At 56.0% G+C, this 18490-nt stretch overlaps 2 protein-coding genes across 3 annotated transcripts in view; both read left to right on the forward strand.

Moving 5' to 3' along the window:
- PDXK (pyridoxal kinase) overlaps positions 1–18490 on the forward strand; it is a 44855-nt gene that overhangs the window by 21007 nt on the left and 5358 nt on the right. For both annotated transcript variants that reach the window (XM_033232619.1, XM_033232620.1), the window contains exons 3-8: positions 4716–4820; positions 6742–6825; positions 10424–10470; positions 13694–13779; positions 15189–15234; positions 17610–17721. In XM_033232619.1, the coding sequence (XP_033088510.1) occupies positions 4716–4820; positions 6742–6825; positions 10424–10470; positions 13694–13779; positions 15189–15234; positions 17610–17721 (480 nt within the window). The remainder of the gene's footprint in view (positions 1–4715; positions 4821–6741; positions 6826–10423; positions 10471–13693; positions 13780–15188; positions 15235–17609; positions 17722–18490) is intronic.
- On the forward strand, positions 247–2095 carry LOC117095860. Its single transcript, XM_033232622.1, is given in 3 exon segments — positions 247–421; positions 424–552; positions 555–2095. Coding segments are annotated over 3 exon segments (501 nt in total). The 5' UTR covers positions 247–345; the 3' UTR covers positions 851–2095.

Here is an 18490-nt window from a genome sequence, read left to right on the forward strand (position 1 = left end):
CAGCTAATTTTCCTATTTGTCATAGAGACAGAGTCTCACTATGTTGCCCAGGATGGCCTTGCACTCCTTGGGCTCAAGCGATCCTGCTCCCTCAGCCTCCCAAAGTGCTGGGATTACAGGCGTGAGATTCCGCGTCCAGTCTTTTTTCTTTTGTAGAGACAAGGTCTCTGGCATCCAGGCTGACGTGCAGTGGTGCAACCCGCTCACCACAGCCTTGACCTCCTGGGCTGAAGCCATCTTTTGCCTCCACCTCCCGAGTGGCTGAGACTACAGGTGTGCGCCACCACGCCCACCTCCTACCCAGGGTTGTTACTGGGGTGGTCACGTGGGCAGCTTCTGCCTGGGATGGGCCACAAAGCCAGACTCCCAGCGGGGACACGAGTGTTCCACATAAGCTGCGTCGTTGGTTCCCTGATGCCCATCGGGCTGGGAAAGCCGAGCCCCCAAGTGCCTGCAGAGCCCACCTGGTGCAGGCCTCGCCGCCTCGGGGCTGCTGCTCGCACTTCTGCACCTTCCCCCGACTGGGCCCGTGTCCCTTGAGGCCACACCACACCCCCATTCATTTTTCCACACTCTGAGCTGTGCCTCCCAAGCCCAGGGCAGCCAGGCTTGGCAGAGCCTCTGCCTTGAGGCCAGCATGCCCAATGGCCCCTTTGAGAGGATTTCCTGGAGCTTCCTGTCTGAGCTTCCTGGCCTGAGGGCATTGGGAAGGCGCCTGCAGAGCTGGAGGTCAGCGGATGGACGGGTCGCGCTGTCCTGGCTTTTGGAGTGTGGAGCCGGAGCGGGTGGGACAGGTGACCTGCTGCTGGGGTTGGTGGTCCCTGCTGTAGGGAAGGGGCAGCTGGTGTGAACACAAGGAGCTGCAGGACTGGAGAAGGCCAGGGCCAGGAACCTGCCAATGGACACCAGCGAGGGGCCAGGCACGGCCCAGACTCCCTGGCCAGCTGGAGTCAGACAGGAGCGCCAGGTTCCTTGGGCTGCCCAAGTTGCTGCTTGTTTGGCCTCTGTTTTTTCATCTGTAAATGGAATGAGTTCTACACAAGATCCAAGTGCCCTCCTCTGTTTGAGAAGGTTCTTGTGGGCTCTGGGCTCATCCCACCTCCCGCAGTGGGCAGGAGGCCACCGAGAGGTGTAAGACCATGCCCCCTGTTTCGAGAGGAAGCTGGGCCTCAGAGGAGCCTGGGGCCTGTGTCTGAGACCCAGCCAAGTGCTGGACGTCTCCCCTTCCTCACGGCTGTTATGGCTGAATTACATCCCTGCAAATTCTCATGTTGCAGCCTTAACCCCAGCACCTCAGAGTGGGACTGGATTTGGAGATGGAGCCCTACAGAGGTCATCAGGTTAAAAGAGGCCATCAGGGCTCTGGGTGGGCCCTGATCCAAGCTGATTGGTGTCCTTGTAAAAAGACGAGATGAGGACAAAGACACACACAGAGGGACAGAGCCATGAGGACACAGGGAGTTGATGCTGTCTGCAAGCCCTGGGGAGAGGCCTCAGGAACCAGCCTTGGAGACGCCTTGACTTTGGACCCAGTGCCCAGGACAGTAGGAGAATTGGAGCCACCTGGTTGCAGTCCTTCCCGATGCCACCCTGTATTAGTCCATTCTCACACTGCTAATTATTGGGAAAAGGGCCTGTAAGGTACCTGTATAAACTGGCCATAAAAAAATGGGACAAAAAGTTGTGGAAAGCCACAAGAGCCTCTGAGGAGGAAAGCCTCCTAGTTGCCATCATGTTCCCGTGCTCAGAGCGAGACCCGCTCTCTTATCTGTAAACACGGTGTTCAAGGAGAAAGCGTTGGAATGTGGACAGACGTGCAGGCTCCTGGTTAAGCCGCTCCCACTAGCTACTCTCTGATAGGTTAAAGATACGCTGTTTGAACACAAAGGAGATTCCTTTAAACCGCTATTGCTATAGATTACGCCTGTGACGTACTGCCTCCCTTTCACCGTTTCGCCCCGAACGTCTGCTTCTTAGATCTAAGTGATTGTACTCAATAAACAGTGTGGACACCAGAGCTCGGTGCCTTTCGCAGCCTCCATTTTGCAGCTGGCCCCCGGACTCCCACCTTTATGAACTCTTCCTTTTTTTTTTTTTTTTTTTGAGACAGAGTCTCGCTCTGTTTCCCAGGCTGGAGTGCAGTGGCATGATCTCCGCTTACTGCAAGCTCCACCCACCAGGTTCATGCCATTCTCCTGCCTCAGCCTCCCGAGTAGCTGGGACTACAGGCGCCCACCACCACGCCTGGCTAATTTTTTGTATTTTTAGTAGAGACAGGGTTTCACTGTGTTAGCCAGGATGGTCTCAATCTCTTGACCTCATGATCCGCCCGCCTCGGCCTCCCAAAGTGCTGGGATTACAGGCATGAGCCACTGTGCCCAGCCCCACCTTTATGAACTCTTAACCTGTCTCTTCTCATTCCTTTGTCACCACCAGACTTTGGGTACCCTATGGGTGGTGTTGAGGCTGATCCCCAACACTAATAAAGGTGTACCTGCGACTGGATCATTTATAAAGGAAAAAGGTTTAACGGACTCACAGTTCAGCAGGGCTGGGGAGGCCTCAGGAAACTTAGAGTCATGGCAGAAGTGGAAGCAAACACGTCCTTCTTCACATGGCAGCAGAAAGGAGAAGTGCAGAGTGAGGGGCCCAGGGTTTTAAAAGCCCCTTAAAACCATCAGCTTTTGTGAGAATTCAGTCCCTATCACGAGAAAGGGGTGGGGGAACCGCCCCCATGATTGAATGACCTCCTGCCAGGTCCCTCCCACAACATATGGGGATATGGGAACTACAATTCAAGATGAGATTTGGGTGGGGACACAGCCAGGCCATGTCACCTCCCCAGCAGTGGTGAGTCCCATCCTGCTTGGAAAGATATTCAGAATCCGAGGGCAGAAAGGACCAGGAGAGACCATTGCTTGCCTCCCTCTTCCTACCCCTCATCCCAAACCTCGTCCCGGCCTGGCAGAAACCTCGCCAGGACACACCCTGTACCCGAGGGGCAGGCTGCTGTGTGAGGCACTGACCTTGCCCACGGTGGATACCCCCTGCCCCTCCTGACCCACAGTGACTATTAACCCACAGTCCATCAGGGGCTTGGTCTCTGGCAGACCCACCCCTCAGTGCATCTACTCTGGTGTCCTGTGCAGAGCACAGGGCAGGCGCCCCCAGATGCACACCCCAGACGCGGCACCGTGCCTGGAGCATTGCTTCTGATGGCAGTCTCAGTACTTTTGCGCCACACGTGCTCCCGTACGACGGCTCCTGGGGAAACCCAAAGGCATCCCTGCCAGCGGGAGCCAGTGACTGGTACGCAGGAGGGCCCTGAGGGGCAGGAGCCATGGAGCCGTCCTCTGGTGTGGGAATTCAGGGGGTCTTAGCCACAGGGCATGGCGCGTGGGCTCAGAGCTGGCCGTGACCTACCAGTGCGTGATACTTGGACTTTGCTCTTGTAGGAATCCATACGTCAGAGTTTTCCTTATTTGCTGAAAAAGGCATGCGTTAGAGGATGATGCACGTGAGAGGAGACCAGGAGCCCCTCGATGTGAGGCATGGCGAATGTGGGGTCTCCATGGTGGACCCCACCCTGTGTGGATGGCTGCCCCCTGGGCGTGTCTTGAGCTGGAGCGGTGGTTGGGTCCCACAGTGCAGGAAGGGCTCCCAGGGGGCTGGTGGTCCCACCTGCAGGAAGCCGATGCGTCTGTCCTCACACCTTGATATGCCTGTCTGCCTGGGGGTGGACACTTCACCCTGGCAACCCATCGGGCCAAGGGCAGGTTGTAGGCCGGGCGCGGTGGCTCAAGCCTGTAATCCCAGCACTTTGGGAGGCCGAGACGGGCGGCTCACGAGGTCAGGAGATCAAGACCATCCTGGCTAACATGGTGAAACCCCGTCTCTACTAAAAATACAAAAAACTAGCCGGGCGAGGTGGCGGTCGCCTGTAGTCCCAGCTACTTGGGAGGCTGAGGCAGGAGAATGGCGTAAACCCAGGAGGCGGAGCTTGCAGTGAGCTGAGATCCGGCCACTGCACTCCAGCCCGGGTGACAGAGCGAGACTCCGTCTCTAAAAAAAAAAAAAAAAAAAAAAAAAAAAAAGGGCAGTTGTATACACCTGGGCTGAGGCCTCGTTCTCATTTACATTTGTCTTTTGCTCAGGAGTTGATCTAAGACCGGCTCTAATTGCACCTTAATAAGCTTGTTGGGGTGGGGATGTAACAAGCCTTACCTGCCAGGGTGTCCGGGTGACAGTGGCCAGTGGCCGAGCACCCCGGCCTGAATAGCTGGGAGCTCATGCAGGAGACTCTGGGAAACAAGAGGCTGTGGTGTTGTGGGGAGAGAGTAGCCGGGGCATTCCGGACAGCAATGGGGGAGCAACACAGCTGTGAGCTGGTGTGTCTCTCCCCACGCCCCGCCTGTACCTGGACGCAGCTCCCACAGGAACTGGCAGTGGGAGGGTGGGGGCCACTGAGGCCGTAGTAACAATCTCTGACAGTGTAGGGTCAGGGGGCTCACAGGGATTTGAGGCGTCCAGTCTGGACAGCTGTCAGGACCTGCCAAGCACTGTGCCTGGTGATCTCCTGCGGGCCTTGTGCCAGTCCATGGGGAGGAGCCGTCCACCAGGCAGCCTCAGGGAGAGTGGGCGGGTGTTGAGGGAGGCCCACGACCCCACGGCTGGCCCCCTTGTGTCTGAGCCCCCATGGTTTCCTCTGCCTCTAGGCTATGCCCACTGGAAGGGCCAAGTGCTGAATTCAGATGAGCTGCAGGAGTTGTACGAAGGCCTGAAGCTGAACAACGTGAATAAATATGACTACGTGCTCACAGGTGGGTGCTGTGGCGAGCTGCTGCAGGGGACTACAGACCCCGCTCCAGCCAGGGTGGGCTCAGGGAGGTCCAGAGCACCCCCACCCTGGGCCCATCTCGGGTCCCTGCTCCTTCAAGGAGGGCCTTGGCGTGCCCAAGCCACCGTCACACCCCCTATAGCCTGGGGGGTCCTGGCCACGCCGTGCCTGCCTGGACAATGACTGTCCTGGCTGTGCCAAGTCACCCCCACTCCTGTGGCCACACTGGGGTTCTGGTGCCCAGGGGAGGGTGCAGGCAGAGTGTTGGGAACGCTGACCGGGGCAGGACAGGTGGGTGGGACACTCAGGTGACAGGCTGCTGCCTGGTACACTTGGCATCCTTTGTCAACTTTCTGATGAAACAAAAAATTGTATTTCTATACGTGTTTATTATTGTAATAATTATTATTATTACTATTTTTGAGACAGAGTCTCACTCTGTGGCGCAGGTTGGAGTACACTGGCGCAGTCATAGCTCACTGCAGCCTCAACCTCCTGGGCTCAGGTGATCCTCCTGCTGCAGCCTCCCAGGTAGCTGGGAGTAAAGGCATGCACCACCACGCCCAGCTTTTTTTTTTTTTTTGTAGAGACAGGGTTTTGCCATGTTGCCCAGGCTGGTCTTGAACTCCTGGGCTCAAGCCACCCACCCACCCTGGCCTCCCAAAGTGTTGGGATTACAGGCGTGAGTCACTGCACCCAGCCTGGTTTCTACATTTGTAAACGGTTAGAGGAAACACTTAACCTCCCAAAGTGTTAGAATTACAGGTGTGAGCCACGGTGCCCGGCCTCTCTACATGTCTAAAGGTCATATATAAGGCCAGGCACAGGGGCTCAAACCTGTAATTCCAGCACTTCAGGAAGACTAGGAGGGAAGCTCGCTTGAGGCCAGGAGTTCAAAACCAGCCTAAGCAACATAATGAGACCCTGTCTTTACCAAAATTTTTTTTTTTTTTTTTTTTTGAGACGGAGTCTGGCTCTGTTACCCGGGCTGGAGTGCAGTGGCCGGATCTCAGCTCACTGTAAGCTCCGCCTCCTGGGTTCCTGCCATTCTCTTGCCTCAGCCTCCGGAGTAGCTGGGACTACAGGCGCCCGCCACCTCGCCCGGCTAGTTTTTTGTATTTTTTTAGTAGAGACGGGGTTTCACCGTGTTAGCCAGGATGGTTTCGATCTCCTGACCTTGTGATCCGCCCGTCTCGGCCTCCCAAAGTGCTGGGATTACAGGCTTGAGCCACCGCGCCCGGCCTACCAAAAATTTTTTAAAAATTAATTAGCTGGGCATAGTCCCAGCTACTCAGGAAGCTGAGGTAGGAGCTTGAGCTTGGGAGTTCAAGGCTGCGGTGAGCTGTGATTGAACCACTGCATTCTGGACTGGGGGACAGAATGAGACCCTGTCTCAAAATAAATAAGACTGAATTAAAGTGTCATATGCTTATTACTGAAAGTAGAAATATAAATAAAGGAAAGATTACTTCTTTGCCTCTCGCCCATGGGTTCGTTCCTGTGAAGCACAGCGTTTCTGCTGGGAAATGCTTCAGGGTCTGCCCTCAGTAGCTTTGGACTGTGGGGACACCTCGCCTGCACCCGCCTCCCTCCCCCCAGCCCCCGAGCCCTGTGGGGACACCTCGCCTGCACCCGCCTCCCTCCCCTCAGCCCCCGAGCCCTGTGGGGACACCTCGCCTGCACCCGCCTCCCTCCCCCCAGCCCCCGAGCCCTGTGGGGACACCTCGCCTGCACCCGCCTCCCTCCCCCCAGCCCCCGAGCCCTGTGGGGACACCTCGCCTGCACCCGCCTCCCTCCCCCGCCACCCCTGTGCAGGGTCTGCTGGTGCTTCTCTTTCTTTGTGCCACGGTTGATTGTGGTGAGTCTCCTGTTTTCTGAGGGTAACCTGGGTTCTTCCCCTCAAGGTTATACGAGGGACAAGTCGTTCCTGGCCATGGTGGTGGACATTGTGCGGGAGCTGAAACAGCAGAACCCCAGTCTGGTATACGGTAGGCAGGGGCCCACCCTCGGGTCTGGCTGTGTGGCCCCACACAGGGTAGGGCTGGCGTGGGAGCCCGGGAAGGGAGTCTTAGCCTCCTTCCTCCTCTGCACCCCTCCATACCCCACCTCTCCGGGACAGTGAGCTATGTCTGCCAGGCCTCTGAAGATGTGGGCCTGCTGAAGTCCACTGGGCTAGAAGCGTTTGCAGGTGACCTTGGTGTCTTGTGTGGCTGGTGTGAGACAGGAAGGGGTGTCAGTGTGCTCATATAGCAGGGCTGCTGTGTGAAGGCCTAGGGCCCAGGCAGCACTGTTGTGTGACTCCACTGACCCTAAAGGCGGAGAGGGCAAGGGGCCACAACCAGGTAGGGCCAGGCTAGGGAGTAGGGAGGGACAGAGTCACACCCAGGCAGGGCCAGGCTAGGGAGTGGGGAGGGACAGGGTCACACCCAGGCAGGGCCAGGTTAAGGAGTTGGAGAAGGGAGGGACAGGGTCACACCCAGGCAGGGCCAGGCTAGGGAGCTGGAGAAAGGAGGGGCCATACCCAGGCAGGGCCAGGCTAGGGAGTGGGGGAGGGCAGGGTCCTACATCAGGCAGGGCCAGGCTAAGGAGTTGGGGAGGGGAGGGCCATACCCAGGCTGGGCCAGGCTAGGGAGTGGGGAGGACAGGGTCCTACCCAGGCTGGGCCAGGCTAGGGAGTGGCCAAGTCTTTGGGGCATCTGCCTAGATCGATCTTTCCTTAGAGGCCAGGCAGTGCTGAGTCCATCTTGCCACCTGGGAGAAGGGGCAGTGTCACCCAACCTTGCAGACAGGCTCTCTCTGGGGCACAGGTCTCCTGGGTGGCCAGAGGGCAGGCCTGGCCCAGCACATGGTTTGCCATGCTGTGTACCGTTGCCCAAAGGGAAAGCGCTTGGTGGGACAGATGTACAAGGCCCAGATTGTGTGTGCTCGAGGCCAGGAAGAGGAAGGGAGCCGCTGCACCTGCTTGGGTGACAAACAGTGATGAATGGCACCTCACAGCAATTAGGATGACTGTCATCAAACACATGGAAAATAGCAAGTGTGGACAAGGATGCAGAAACCCTCATGCACAGCTGCTGGGAGTATCAAAGGGTGTGGCCCCAGTGGAAAACACGTTGGCAGTTCCCCAACAAGCGGAACACGGACACCACATGACCAGCAATTCCACCCTGTGCATAGATCCGAGATAGCCTCAGACGGATGTGCGTATTCCCAGTGACCAAAGGTGGATTCAGGCTGTGTCCATTGATGGCTGACAAAGAAAATGTCCGTGCATACAATGGAGTATTAGTCTGGAAAAGGAAGGAAATTCTGACACACTCTGCAGTGTGGATGACACTTGAGAACATGATGCTCAGTGAAAGTAGCCAGACACCCGAGGATAACTGTTACATGATTCTATTATCTGAAATATCCATGATAGGCCAATTCATTGAGGTAGAAAGCAGACTAAGGCCTGGCGTGGTGGCTCACGCCTGTAATCCCAGCACTTTGGGAGGCCGAGGCAGGTGGATCACCTGAGGTCAGGAGTTCAAGACCAGCCTGGCCAACATGGTGAAACCGCATCTTTACTAAAAATACAAAAATTAGCCAGGTCTGGTGGTGTGCACCTGTAATCTCAGCTACTTTGGAGGCTGAGGCAGGAGAATTGCTTGAACCCGGGAGGCAGAGGTTGCAGTGAGCCGAGATCACGCCACTGCACTCCAGTTTGGTGATAGAACGAGACTGTGTCTCAAAAAACAAAGCAGACTAGACATTACCAGGGCCTAGGGCTGGGGGAATGGGGAGTGAGTGTTTAATAAGGACAGAGTTTCGGTTTGAGAAGGTGAAACGTTTTGGAGGTGGAGAGTGGTTGTAGTTATACAACAGCAGGAATGCGCTTAATGCCCTTGAATTGTACACCTAAATATGCTTAAACTGGCAAAGATTATGGTATATATTTTTTACCACATTAAAAAGTTAAATTAAAAAAGAGAAGATATCTACTTCAACTTGGCAGCTTAAAAAAAAAAAAAAGAATGGCCGGGCGCGGTGGCTCAAGCCTGTAATCCCAGCACTTTGGGAGGCCGAGACGGGCGGATCACGAGGTCAGGAGATCGAGACCATCCTGGCTAACACGGTGAAACCCCGTCTCTACTAAAAAATACAAAAAACTAGCCGGGCGCAGTGGCGGGCGCCTGTAGTCCCAGCTACTCGGGAGGCTGAGGCGGGAGAATGGCGTGAACCTGGGAGGTGGAGCTTGCAGTGAGCTGAGATCCGGCCACTGCACTCCAGCCTGGGCGACAGAGCAAGACTCCGTCTCAAAAGAAAAAAGCCAAATGTGGTTGCTTACGCCTGTGTTCCAAGCACTTTGGGAGGCCAAGGTGGGAGGATCGCTTAAGCCTAGGAATTCAAAACCAGCCTCGGCAACATGGTGAGAACCCATCTGTACACATCATTTAAAAGTTGGCTGGGTGTGCTGGTGCATGCCTGTGGTCTCAGCCACTTGGGAGGGTGAGGCAGGAGGATCACCTGAGCCTAGAAGATCGAGACTGCAGTGAGCCATGAGTGTACCACTGCACTCCAGCCTGGACAACAGAGCAAGACCCTGTCTAAAAAATAAAAGAAGAAAGGGCCGGGCGCGGTGGCTCAAGCCTGTAATCCAGCACTTTGGGAGGCCGAGACGGGCGGATCACGAGGTCAGGAGATCGAGACCATCCTGGCTAACACGGTGAAACCCCGTCTCTACTAAAAAATACAAAAAACTAGCCGGGCGCAGTGGCGGGCGCCTGTAGTCCCAGCTACTCGGGAGGCTGAGGCGGGAGAATGGCGTGAACCTGGGAGGTGGAGCTTGCAGTGAGCTGAGATCCGGCCACTGCACTCCAGCCTGGGCGACAGAGCAAGACTCCGTCTCAAAAGAAAAAAGCCAAATGTGGTTGCTTACGCCTGTGTTCCAAGCACTTTGGGAGGCCAAGGTGGGAGGATCGCTTAAGCCTAGGAATTCAAAACCAGCCTCGGCAACATGGTGAGAACCCATCTGTACACATCATTTAAAAGTTGGCTGGGTGTGCTGGTGCATGCCTGTGGTCTCAGCCACTTGGGAGGGTGAGGCAGGAGGATCACCTGAGCCTAGAAGATCGAGACTGCAGTGAGCCATGAGTGTACCACTGCACTCCAGCCTGGACAACAGAGCAAGACCCTGTCTAAAAAATAAAAGAAGAAAGGGCCGGGCGCGGTGGCTCAAGCCTGTAATCCCAGCACTTTGGGAGGCCGAGACGGGTGGATCACGAGGTCAGGAGATCGAGACCATCCTGGCTAACATGGTGAAACCCCGTCTCTACTAAAAAATACAAAAAACTAGCCGGGCGAGGTGGCGGGCGCCTGTAGTCCCAGCTACTCGGGAGGCTGAGGCAAGAGAATGGCGTAAACCCGGGAGGCGGAGCTTGCAGTGAGCCGAGATCGCGCCACTGCACTCCAGCCTGGGCGACAGAGCCTGACTCCGTCTCAAAAAAAATAAAATAAAATAAAATAAAAGAAGAAAGAAATGTTGAGGGTTTCTTACTCGTCAGCTGTAGCCTTTGCTGATAAGATGTCCTTGTATCTCTGCAGTGTGTGATCCAGTCTTGGGTGACAAGAGGGATGGCGAAGGCTCGATGGTGAGTAATCTCATGTGTGTGATTTAAAAGTGTGAGTGGAGCTATTCGTGTCCAGCCAGAAGACAGACCCACGTCTCTTAAGTGTCTAACTTGGTGGGACTTCTCTGTCCAGGGGTAAAAAGACAAACCTTGTTAGGAAGGAAAAGGGGGACCCACATATTTTCTATAAAGTGCCCGATAGTAGATAAATATTTACGCCTTTGCCAGCCACACAGCCCTGCCACAGCTGTTTGCATTAGAGCACAGAAGCAGCCACAGGTAAAAGGTGTACGAACAAGATGACCTCTTCCCTCCTTTTCTCTCCTTTCTTTTTCTTTTTCTTTTTCTTTTCTTCTCTTTCTTTTCTTATTGAGACGGAGTCTCACTCAGTCACCCAGGCTGGAGTGCAGTGCCACGATCTCAGCTCACTGCAACCTCTGCCTCCTGGGCTCAGGCAATTCTCATGCCTCAGTCTCCCAAGTAGCTGGAATTACAGGTGTGCAGCACCACACCCAGTTAATTTGTGTATTTTTACTAGATGTGATTTCACCATATTGTCCAGGCTGGTCTCGAACTCCTAGCCTCAAGTGATCCACCTGCCTTGGCCTCCCAAAGTGCTAGGATTACAGGCATGAGCCACCATGCCCAGCCATGTATGACTATTTTCTAATAAAATTTCATTTGTGGACACTGAAATTTGAATTTTCTATAATTTTCATGTGTCACAAAATGTCGTTTTTTTTTTTTTTTTGACTTTTTCCCCCAACCATTTAAAAATGTAGAAACCAGGCTGGGTGCAGTGGCTCACGCCTGTAATCCCAGCACTTTGGGAGGCCAGGGTGGGTGGCTGACTTGAGCCCAGGAGTTCAAACCAGCCTGGGCAACATGGGGAAACCCCAGCATCTGTAATCAAAATACAAAACAATGAGCTGAGTGTGGGGATACCCACCTATAGTCCCAGCTACTTGGGAGGCTGAGGTGGGAGGATCACTCGAGCCCAGGAAGTGGAGGCTGCAGTGAGCCGAGATCGCACCACTACACTCACTCCACAGACCAAGACCCCATCTCAAAAAACAAAGGAAATGTAGAAACCACTGAGCCCGTGAGCTGTATAGTAACAGCAGCAGCTGCAGCCCACAGACCTGGACATCGGATCAAGTGGATGGAGAACAGATCCACTGTGACCAGTCCAGAAGCCTAGAATTTAGAGGCGGAAGGAACCCAAAGGTGATGCTGCCTGTGGGTTTTTTTTTTTTTTGAGGCGGAGTCTCGCTCTGTCGCCCGGACTGGAGTGCAGTGGCCAGATCTCAGCTCACTGCAAGCTCCGCCTCCCGGGTTTACGCCATTCTCCTGCCTCAGCCTCCCGAGTAGCTGGGACTACAGGCGCCTGCCACCTCGCCCGGCTAGTTTTTGTATTTTTAGTAGAGACGGGGTTTCACCGTGTTAGCCAGGATGGTCTCGATCTCCTGACCTCGTGAGCCGCCCGTCTCGGCCTCCCAAAGTGCTGGGATTACAGGCTTGAGCCACCGCGCCCGGCCGCCTATGGGTTTTTAATTCAGCCGTTCAGCGCCCAGGCGGTTTCAGTATCCGCCTTCTTTGTAGTAGTGTCTAGTGCGTCTGTTTGCTTGCTATACCTTCACTGAGCACAGCGGGCTTCTTCACTGGCACAGGGCACGCCTGGGCCTGTGCCCTGCCTGCCCCGCTGGGTCAGTGATTGAAGTCAGGATATCTGTTGTTGGGCCTCTAACCGGGTGGGGCGGGCTGGTCTGCTCAGCGTCTGTCTGTCCACTTTCTCCTATGCTTGTTCTCTGGAAGGTTCCCTGCCCTGCACCTGTCCTGCAGGACCCCAGCTTGCAGCTCTCTGCCTTCCCTTCATGGTGCTCCCTGGCGTGGGCTCTGCCGACCCTCGGCAGATACTCGTGTTTGGATCACAAAGAGTTGGGGCCACTGTCCGGTTCAGTGCAGTGACAGGATCTGGCCCCTTGATTTTGATCACATTCGTTTTCCTGAACGAGAGTGGCCTGAATACGAGCTCCTATCTCAGATGGGCGGTCACCCCGTCTCTCCCGTTTCCGTGAGGTTAACGGGGTGTGCTTGGGCCTCCCTACCCAAAATGGGGCTCTAAAGAGCTTTCCTTCCATTTCCTGGCCCACGGATCTGGGACATCCAGGTGCCACCCACCCATCCTTAGTGCCTCCTAAGCCATGTCTGAAGCAGCGGCCGGTGCGTGACCACCTTGCGTGCTCTGAGCACCCGGTGCAGAGGTGCCTCCTGCGGGGCCTCTGATCTCCAAGGGCGGTTTCCGGGAGCAAAGTGAAGTGAAGGGATTGGAAACTCAGGCCACTCAGCCAGCAGGGACGGATGAAGTGTTCCATAAAGCCTGTAAAATTCTTCCAGAGCTTCGCACTGGCTCCAGCTTAAATTTGATCACTAAAGAAAACTCTGTGTTGCCTGGCACAGTGGCTCAGGCCTGTAGTCCCAGCACTTTGGGAGGCTGAGGTGGGTGGATCACCTGAGATCAGAAGTTCGCGACCAGCCTGGCCAACATGGTGAAACCTCATCTCTACTAAAAAAATACAAAAAAGTTAGCCAGACGTGGTGGTGGGCGCCTATAATCTTAGCTACTCGGGAGGCTGAGGCAGGAGGATCACTTGAACCCAGGAGGTGGAGGTTGCCGTGAGCCAAGACCACGCCATTGCACTCCAGCCTGGGCAACAAGAGCGAAACTCTGTCTTAAAAAACAAAACAAAAAATCGTGTTGAGTTGTTTGTCCGACGACTTAGACAAAAACAAGTAGATGAAGGGTACGTTGACTCAGCCAGGAAGAGCTGGCGGGTTGGGCTCTCAGTCGCAGATGGGCATGGCCAGCGCCCCTCAGCCCTCCCCAGGTGACCAGGGCCGCTCCATCCACCCGTCAGGTTTCCCTTTTCTCATCTCCCTCCTCCCTCCCTCCCTCTCTCCTTTACCTCCTTCTCCTCCCAGACCCTCTGCGGGTACCCACTGTGCGGCCTGCGTCCTCCCTCGGCCCCTTGGAGCACTTAGGGTTCCCCGCACTAGTGTGCCTCGGCCACACGCTGCCCCTGTGGTGGGAACAGCTTGTCTCTACAATCGGGCGGCCTGGCCCCTGATCCTGGACTTCAGGGGGCTTTTTGGGGAGTACTCTGTGGTGGGCTTCCCTCCGCGCCCCCTGGCATGCTTCCCTCCCAGTGACTCGGCCTCTCCTCCTGTCTCCTTTGTTCGCCAGTATGTCCCGGAGGACCTCCTTCCCGTCTACAAAGAAAAAGTGGTGCCGGTTGCAGACATTATCACGCCCAACGAGTTTGAGGCCGAGTAAGTCATTTTATTTTATTTTATTTTACTTTATTTATTTTTCAAGACGGATCTTGCTCTTGTTGCCCAGGCAGGAGTACAGTGGCACAATCTCAGCTCACTGCAACCTCTGTCTCCAGGGTTAAAGCGATTCTCCTGCCTCAGCCTCCCAAGTAGCTGGATACAGGCGTGAGCCACCATGCCCGGCTAATTTTTGTATTTTTAGTAGAGATGGGGTTTCACCATGTTGGCCAGGCTGGTCTTGAACTCCTAACTTCAGGTGATCCACCTCAGCCTTCCAAAGTGCTGAGATTGCAGGCGTGAATCAGGGTGCCCAGCAGAGTAAGTAATTTTAAATGCAAACGCTAGCAGTCTTTCCCCAGGGAGAGCTGCAGAGAACGTGCCAGAAGGGTCTCCATTCTGCCCTCGTGCTGCCTGTTCCGCTTACGAAGGGGTCCTCAGGAAGGTCCTGCCGCGGGGCGAGTACCCCTTGATACTAGAGCAGGATGTGGTGGGGGCGCCTGGGTTGGAGAAGTCCCTGCCCAGCCGGGTCCCAGGCTTACGCCTTCCCTTTGGTGGCGGCAGCCGTGGGCGATGGGGAAAGTTCTGTTGCCCCTGTGCCTTCCTGAGGAGCAGGGCCCCTGGGAGAGGAAGGGGAGGGGCGACTTGGGGAGCTGTGGGCTTGCCTGGGCCACCACAGCGGAGGGAGGGTGGGGGCAGCACAGGCGGCCAGGTCACCTGCTAGCCTGTGAGGGGAAGAGGAGTGTGTTGGGCCTGTGTGTCTGATATCGAGTTTGAAAAGGTCTTTCTCTGGGTGCATGGCCCCCCAGCTGAAGAATCAGACACCAAGGGGAAGCCACCAGCGCCCCAGTGCCATTAAGAGTGAAGCTGCCTGTTGAGGAGGCTGGTGCCTGTCATAGCTTAGCTCTACCCGGCCCTGAGCCAGGTCCCGAGTCCTCCATTCACGCAGGGGTGGGGGGCGCCTGGACTCTTGGAGACCTGGGATCCCTGACCTGGGCCTGTCCAAACTCGGCGGTGTCATCTCACTCGAGACCCCTGAGCCATGGGCAGCCCCTGCGTGCATTAATCGTTAGTGGCTCTTTGACTTTGTATGGACGTCAGTCACCCATGCTGAGACCCTGCGCTATGGCATGGCCTTAAGTGGGGGCCGTGGCTGCTGTCCATCACCTTGGTTACGTATAAACAGCAGCCATGATTGGGCCTTGCCTGACTCCTGTCATACAAGGGTCCCCTTTAGAAGCAAACCCCACATGTTGCAAAGGCCCTGGCCCGTGGTGGCCAGTGGACGAACAGTAGCTGCCTGTGGGGATGAGGCTTTCCAGAGCCGCTGTAGTTTGGGGAATGTCAGCACACAACCTGGAGAAGAGAGGCTCACCTGTCCCCACCTGCCTGCCCCGCCTGTCTTCCAGGTTACTGAGTGGCCGGAAGATCCACAGCCAGGAGGAAGCCTTGGCGGTAAGGAGGCCCTCTGGGGCCTGTGTGGGGCAGATGTGCCACTCACGGTGGGAACGGGAGACGGGCTGCCTGAGTGGCACCATTGCGTCATTTGTCCCCAGCAGTAACTGAACCGTCTGTACCAGTCAGGAGCCTCCAGAGACCAGCAGGATGTGTGCGCGTGTGCGTGTGTGTGTGCATGTGTGTGTGTGTGCGCGCATGTGTGTGTGTGTGCATGTGTGTGTGCATGTGTGCGCGTGTGCGTGTGTGTGCGTGCGTGTGTGCTTGCGTGCGTGCGTGTGCGCATGTGTGTGTATCCGTGTCCGTGTGCGTGTGTGCATGTGTGTGTGTCGTATATGTACGCCTGTGTGTAAAGAGATATTGCAAGGCGGTGGCTTGAGCTGTTTAGGGGCTCCTGGGCATGTTTGGAATTTGCAGGGCAGGCTGTTGGGAAGGGCAGGCTGTTGGGAAGGGCAGGCTGTTGGGAAGGGCAGGCTGTTGGGAAAGGCAGGCTGGAGGCTCGACACAGGAACAGATGCAGCCGCCCAAGGTGCAGTTTCTTCAAAGTCCTTTTTCTCTGGGACTTGGGGACGGTGGGTGTCACGCTAGCATTGAGCCTTGGTTGAGTCATCTTAGTCTGTTGGGGCTGCCGTGACAAAATGCCTGAGACTGGATGATTTATGAAAAACGGAACATTAGGCCGGATGCAGTGGCTCAGCACCTGTAATCCCAGCACTTTGGGAGACTGAGGCGGGCAAATCACCTGAGGTCAGGAGTTTGAGACCAGCCTGGCCAAAATGGTAAAACCCCACCTCTACTAAAAATACAAAAATTAGCCGGGTGTGGTGGTGCACACCTATAATCCCGGCTACTGGGGAGGCTGAGGCCGGAGAATCACTGGAAGCCAGGAGGCGGAGGTTGCAGTGAGTTGAGATTGGAGATTGCACCACCGCACTCCAGCCTGGGCGACAGAGTGAGTGAGACTCCTTCTCAAAAAACAAACAAACAAACAAACAAACAAAAACCCAGAACTTTGTTCCCCACAGTTCTGGAGGCTGGGAAGTCTAAGGCCAAGGCGCCGGCAGGCTCAGGGTCTGGCGGGAGCTGCTTTGCTGCCCAGACTGCGCCTTGTTGCTGCATCCTCACCTGTGGACGGCGGGGGGCTTGAGGGGCCCATGCTGCTCCCCCCAGCCCTCTCATCAGGCACAGATAAAGGGGAGCCCTCATGACTTAATCACGCCCCAGAGGACCCCCTCTGAATACTGCCACATGGGTGCGATGTTTCAACATGCATTTTAGAGCGGACACTCTCAGACTGCAGCAGGAGTCCACGTGCTTTGGGCTGTGTTCCCGAGCAGCCTGAGCCTACCCTGAGTTTTGTCTTCACAGCCCAGGAGCCTGGTCCTGGGAATGGGCCACTGCAGCCGCCACTCCTCCCACTCAGGGGCCTTTTGCTGACCTGGTACTGGGCCCTGGGGCTGCAGAGTCAGCTGGCCCTGGGGCAGGGTCCAGATTCTGCTATGGACATGTGCTGGGTGGCGATGCAGCACATGTGTGTGTGTGTGTGCATGGACGTGTGTGTGTACAGCACGTGTGTGTGTGCATGTGCATGTGTGTGTGTTTTTTTTTTTTTTTTTTTTTTGAGACGGAGTCTCGCTCTGTCGCCCAGGCTGGAGTGCAGTGGCGGGTCTCAGCTCACTGCAAGCTCCGCCTCCTGGGTTTACGCCATTCTCCTGCCTCAGCCTCCCAAGCAGCTGGGACTACAGGCGCCCGCCATGTTGCCTGGCTAGTTTTTTGTATTTTTTAGTAGAGACGGGGTTTCACCATGTTAGCCAGGATGGTCTCTATCTCCTGACCTCGTGATCCACCCGTCTCGGCCTCCCAAAGTGCTGTGATTACAGGCTTGAGCCACCGCGCCCGGCCCGCGCATGTGTGTTTGAAGCACATGTGTGTGTGCACGCGTGCTGCCTGCTCTGAGGCAGCCGTGCAATGGAGACAGTTTCCACGAGAGTTACAGAAAAACCAAAGTACAGAAGGGCCAGCTCCTCCCCACTGCAGGACAGGCACGCGTCTGTCCACTTACCTGCCCAGCCCCCAATGGGGAGGACCTCACCAGTCACCTGCGTGGACCCACACAGTTTGGGCTGACAGTTTGGGGAGGATGGTGGCTGACCAGGTGGCTGTCTCCCCTCTGGGAGTGCCACCATTGAGAACGGGCTCCAGGGGAGTGGGGTGTGACGGGCCCTGGGGGAGTGGGCTGTGACGGGCCCCGGGGCAGTGGCATGTGACGGGCCCTGGGGGAGTGGGGTGTGACGGGCTCTGGGGGTGGCGTGTGACGGGCTCTGGGGGAGTGGGGTGTGACCCGCCGTGGCTGACGCTCCCCATGCCGCTGCCAGGTGATGGACATGCTGCACTCTATGGGCCCTGACACCGTGGTCATCACCAGCTCCAACCTGCCCTCGCCGCAGGGCAGCGACTACCTGATTGTCCTGGGGAGCCAGAGGAGGAGTAAGTGCCCTCTTCATGCACCGTGGCCTCTTCTGCTCTTCCCAGTGGAAGGCGTCCTTTGGGGCCGTAAGAATGTTTTGGGTTCAGTAGCATGAAAATTATGCCTTATCCAGCACCGGAATGACACCCCCATTTTACAGGCTCTTGGGGGTCGGATGGGATTCCCAAGACCGCACAGGTCTTGATGAATGGCCTGGCTGGAACCCGCTTCCACGGACCCAGCGTCATAGGCCTCCCTTGGAGCCGGACTGGGTCCCTGAGTTCACTGGGAGGACCCGTCCACCCGGCTGTGCTGATTGTTTACACAGATACCACTGGGTTGATATTCTCTGAACAGTGTGAAAATGACACAGAAGGCTGGGGCCATGCCCTAAGCTAGTGGCCGCGAGTTCACACCCGTGGCCCCGAGAGAACAGTTGTGGCCTCCTCGCCGCTCTCTCTCTGTTTGGACGTGGGAGCCTTGTGGGCACACACATAGGCACAAATGCACATACACGCAGGCACACATGTGGACATGGATACACACATACATGTGGACACGGGCATATACAGGCATACATGCACACGAGCACATACACGTGGGCACACATACATGCACATGGACACGCACACATATACACGGACACGTGCATACATGCAGGCACACACGTACACGCAGGCACACACGTACACGCAGGCACACACATACCCGCAGGCACACGCACACACATGCACACACACATGTGGACACACACACACTTGGATGCGTGCAGACGTCTCCTAGTTCTTC

This window comes from Trachypithecus francoisi, unplaced genomic scaffold, assembly GCF_009764315.1.
Source record: "Trachypithecus francoisi isolate TF-2019V2 unplaced genomic scaffold, Tfra_2.0 Lachesis_group14, whole genome shotgun sequence".
NCBI lineage: Eukaryota > Metazoa > Chordata > Mammalia > Primates > Cercopithecidae > Trachypithecus > Trachypithecus francoisi.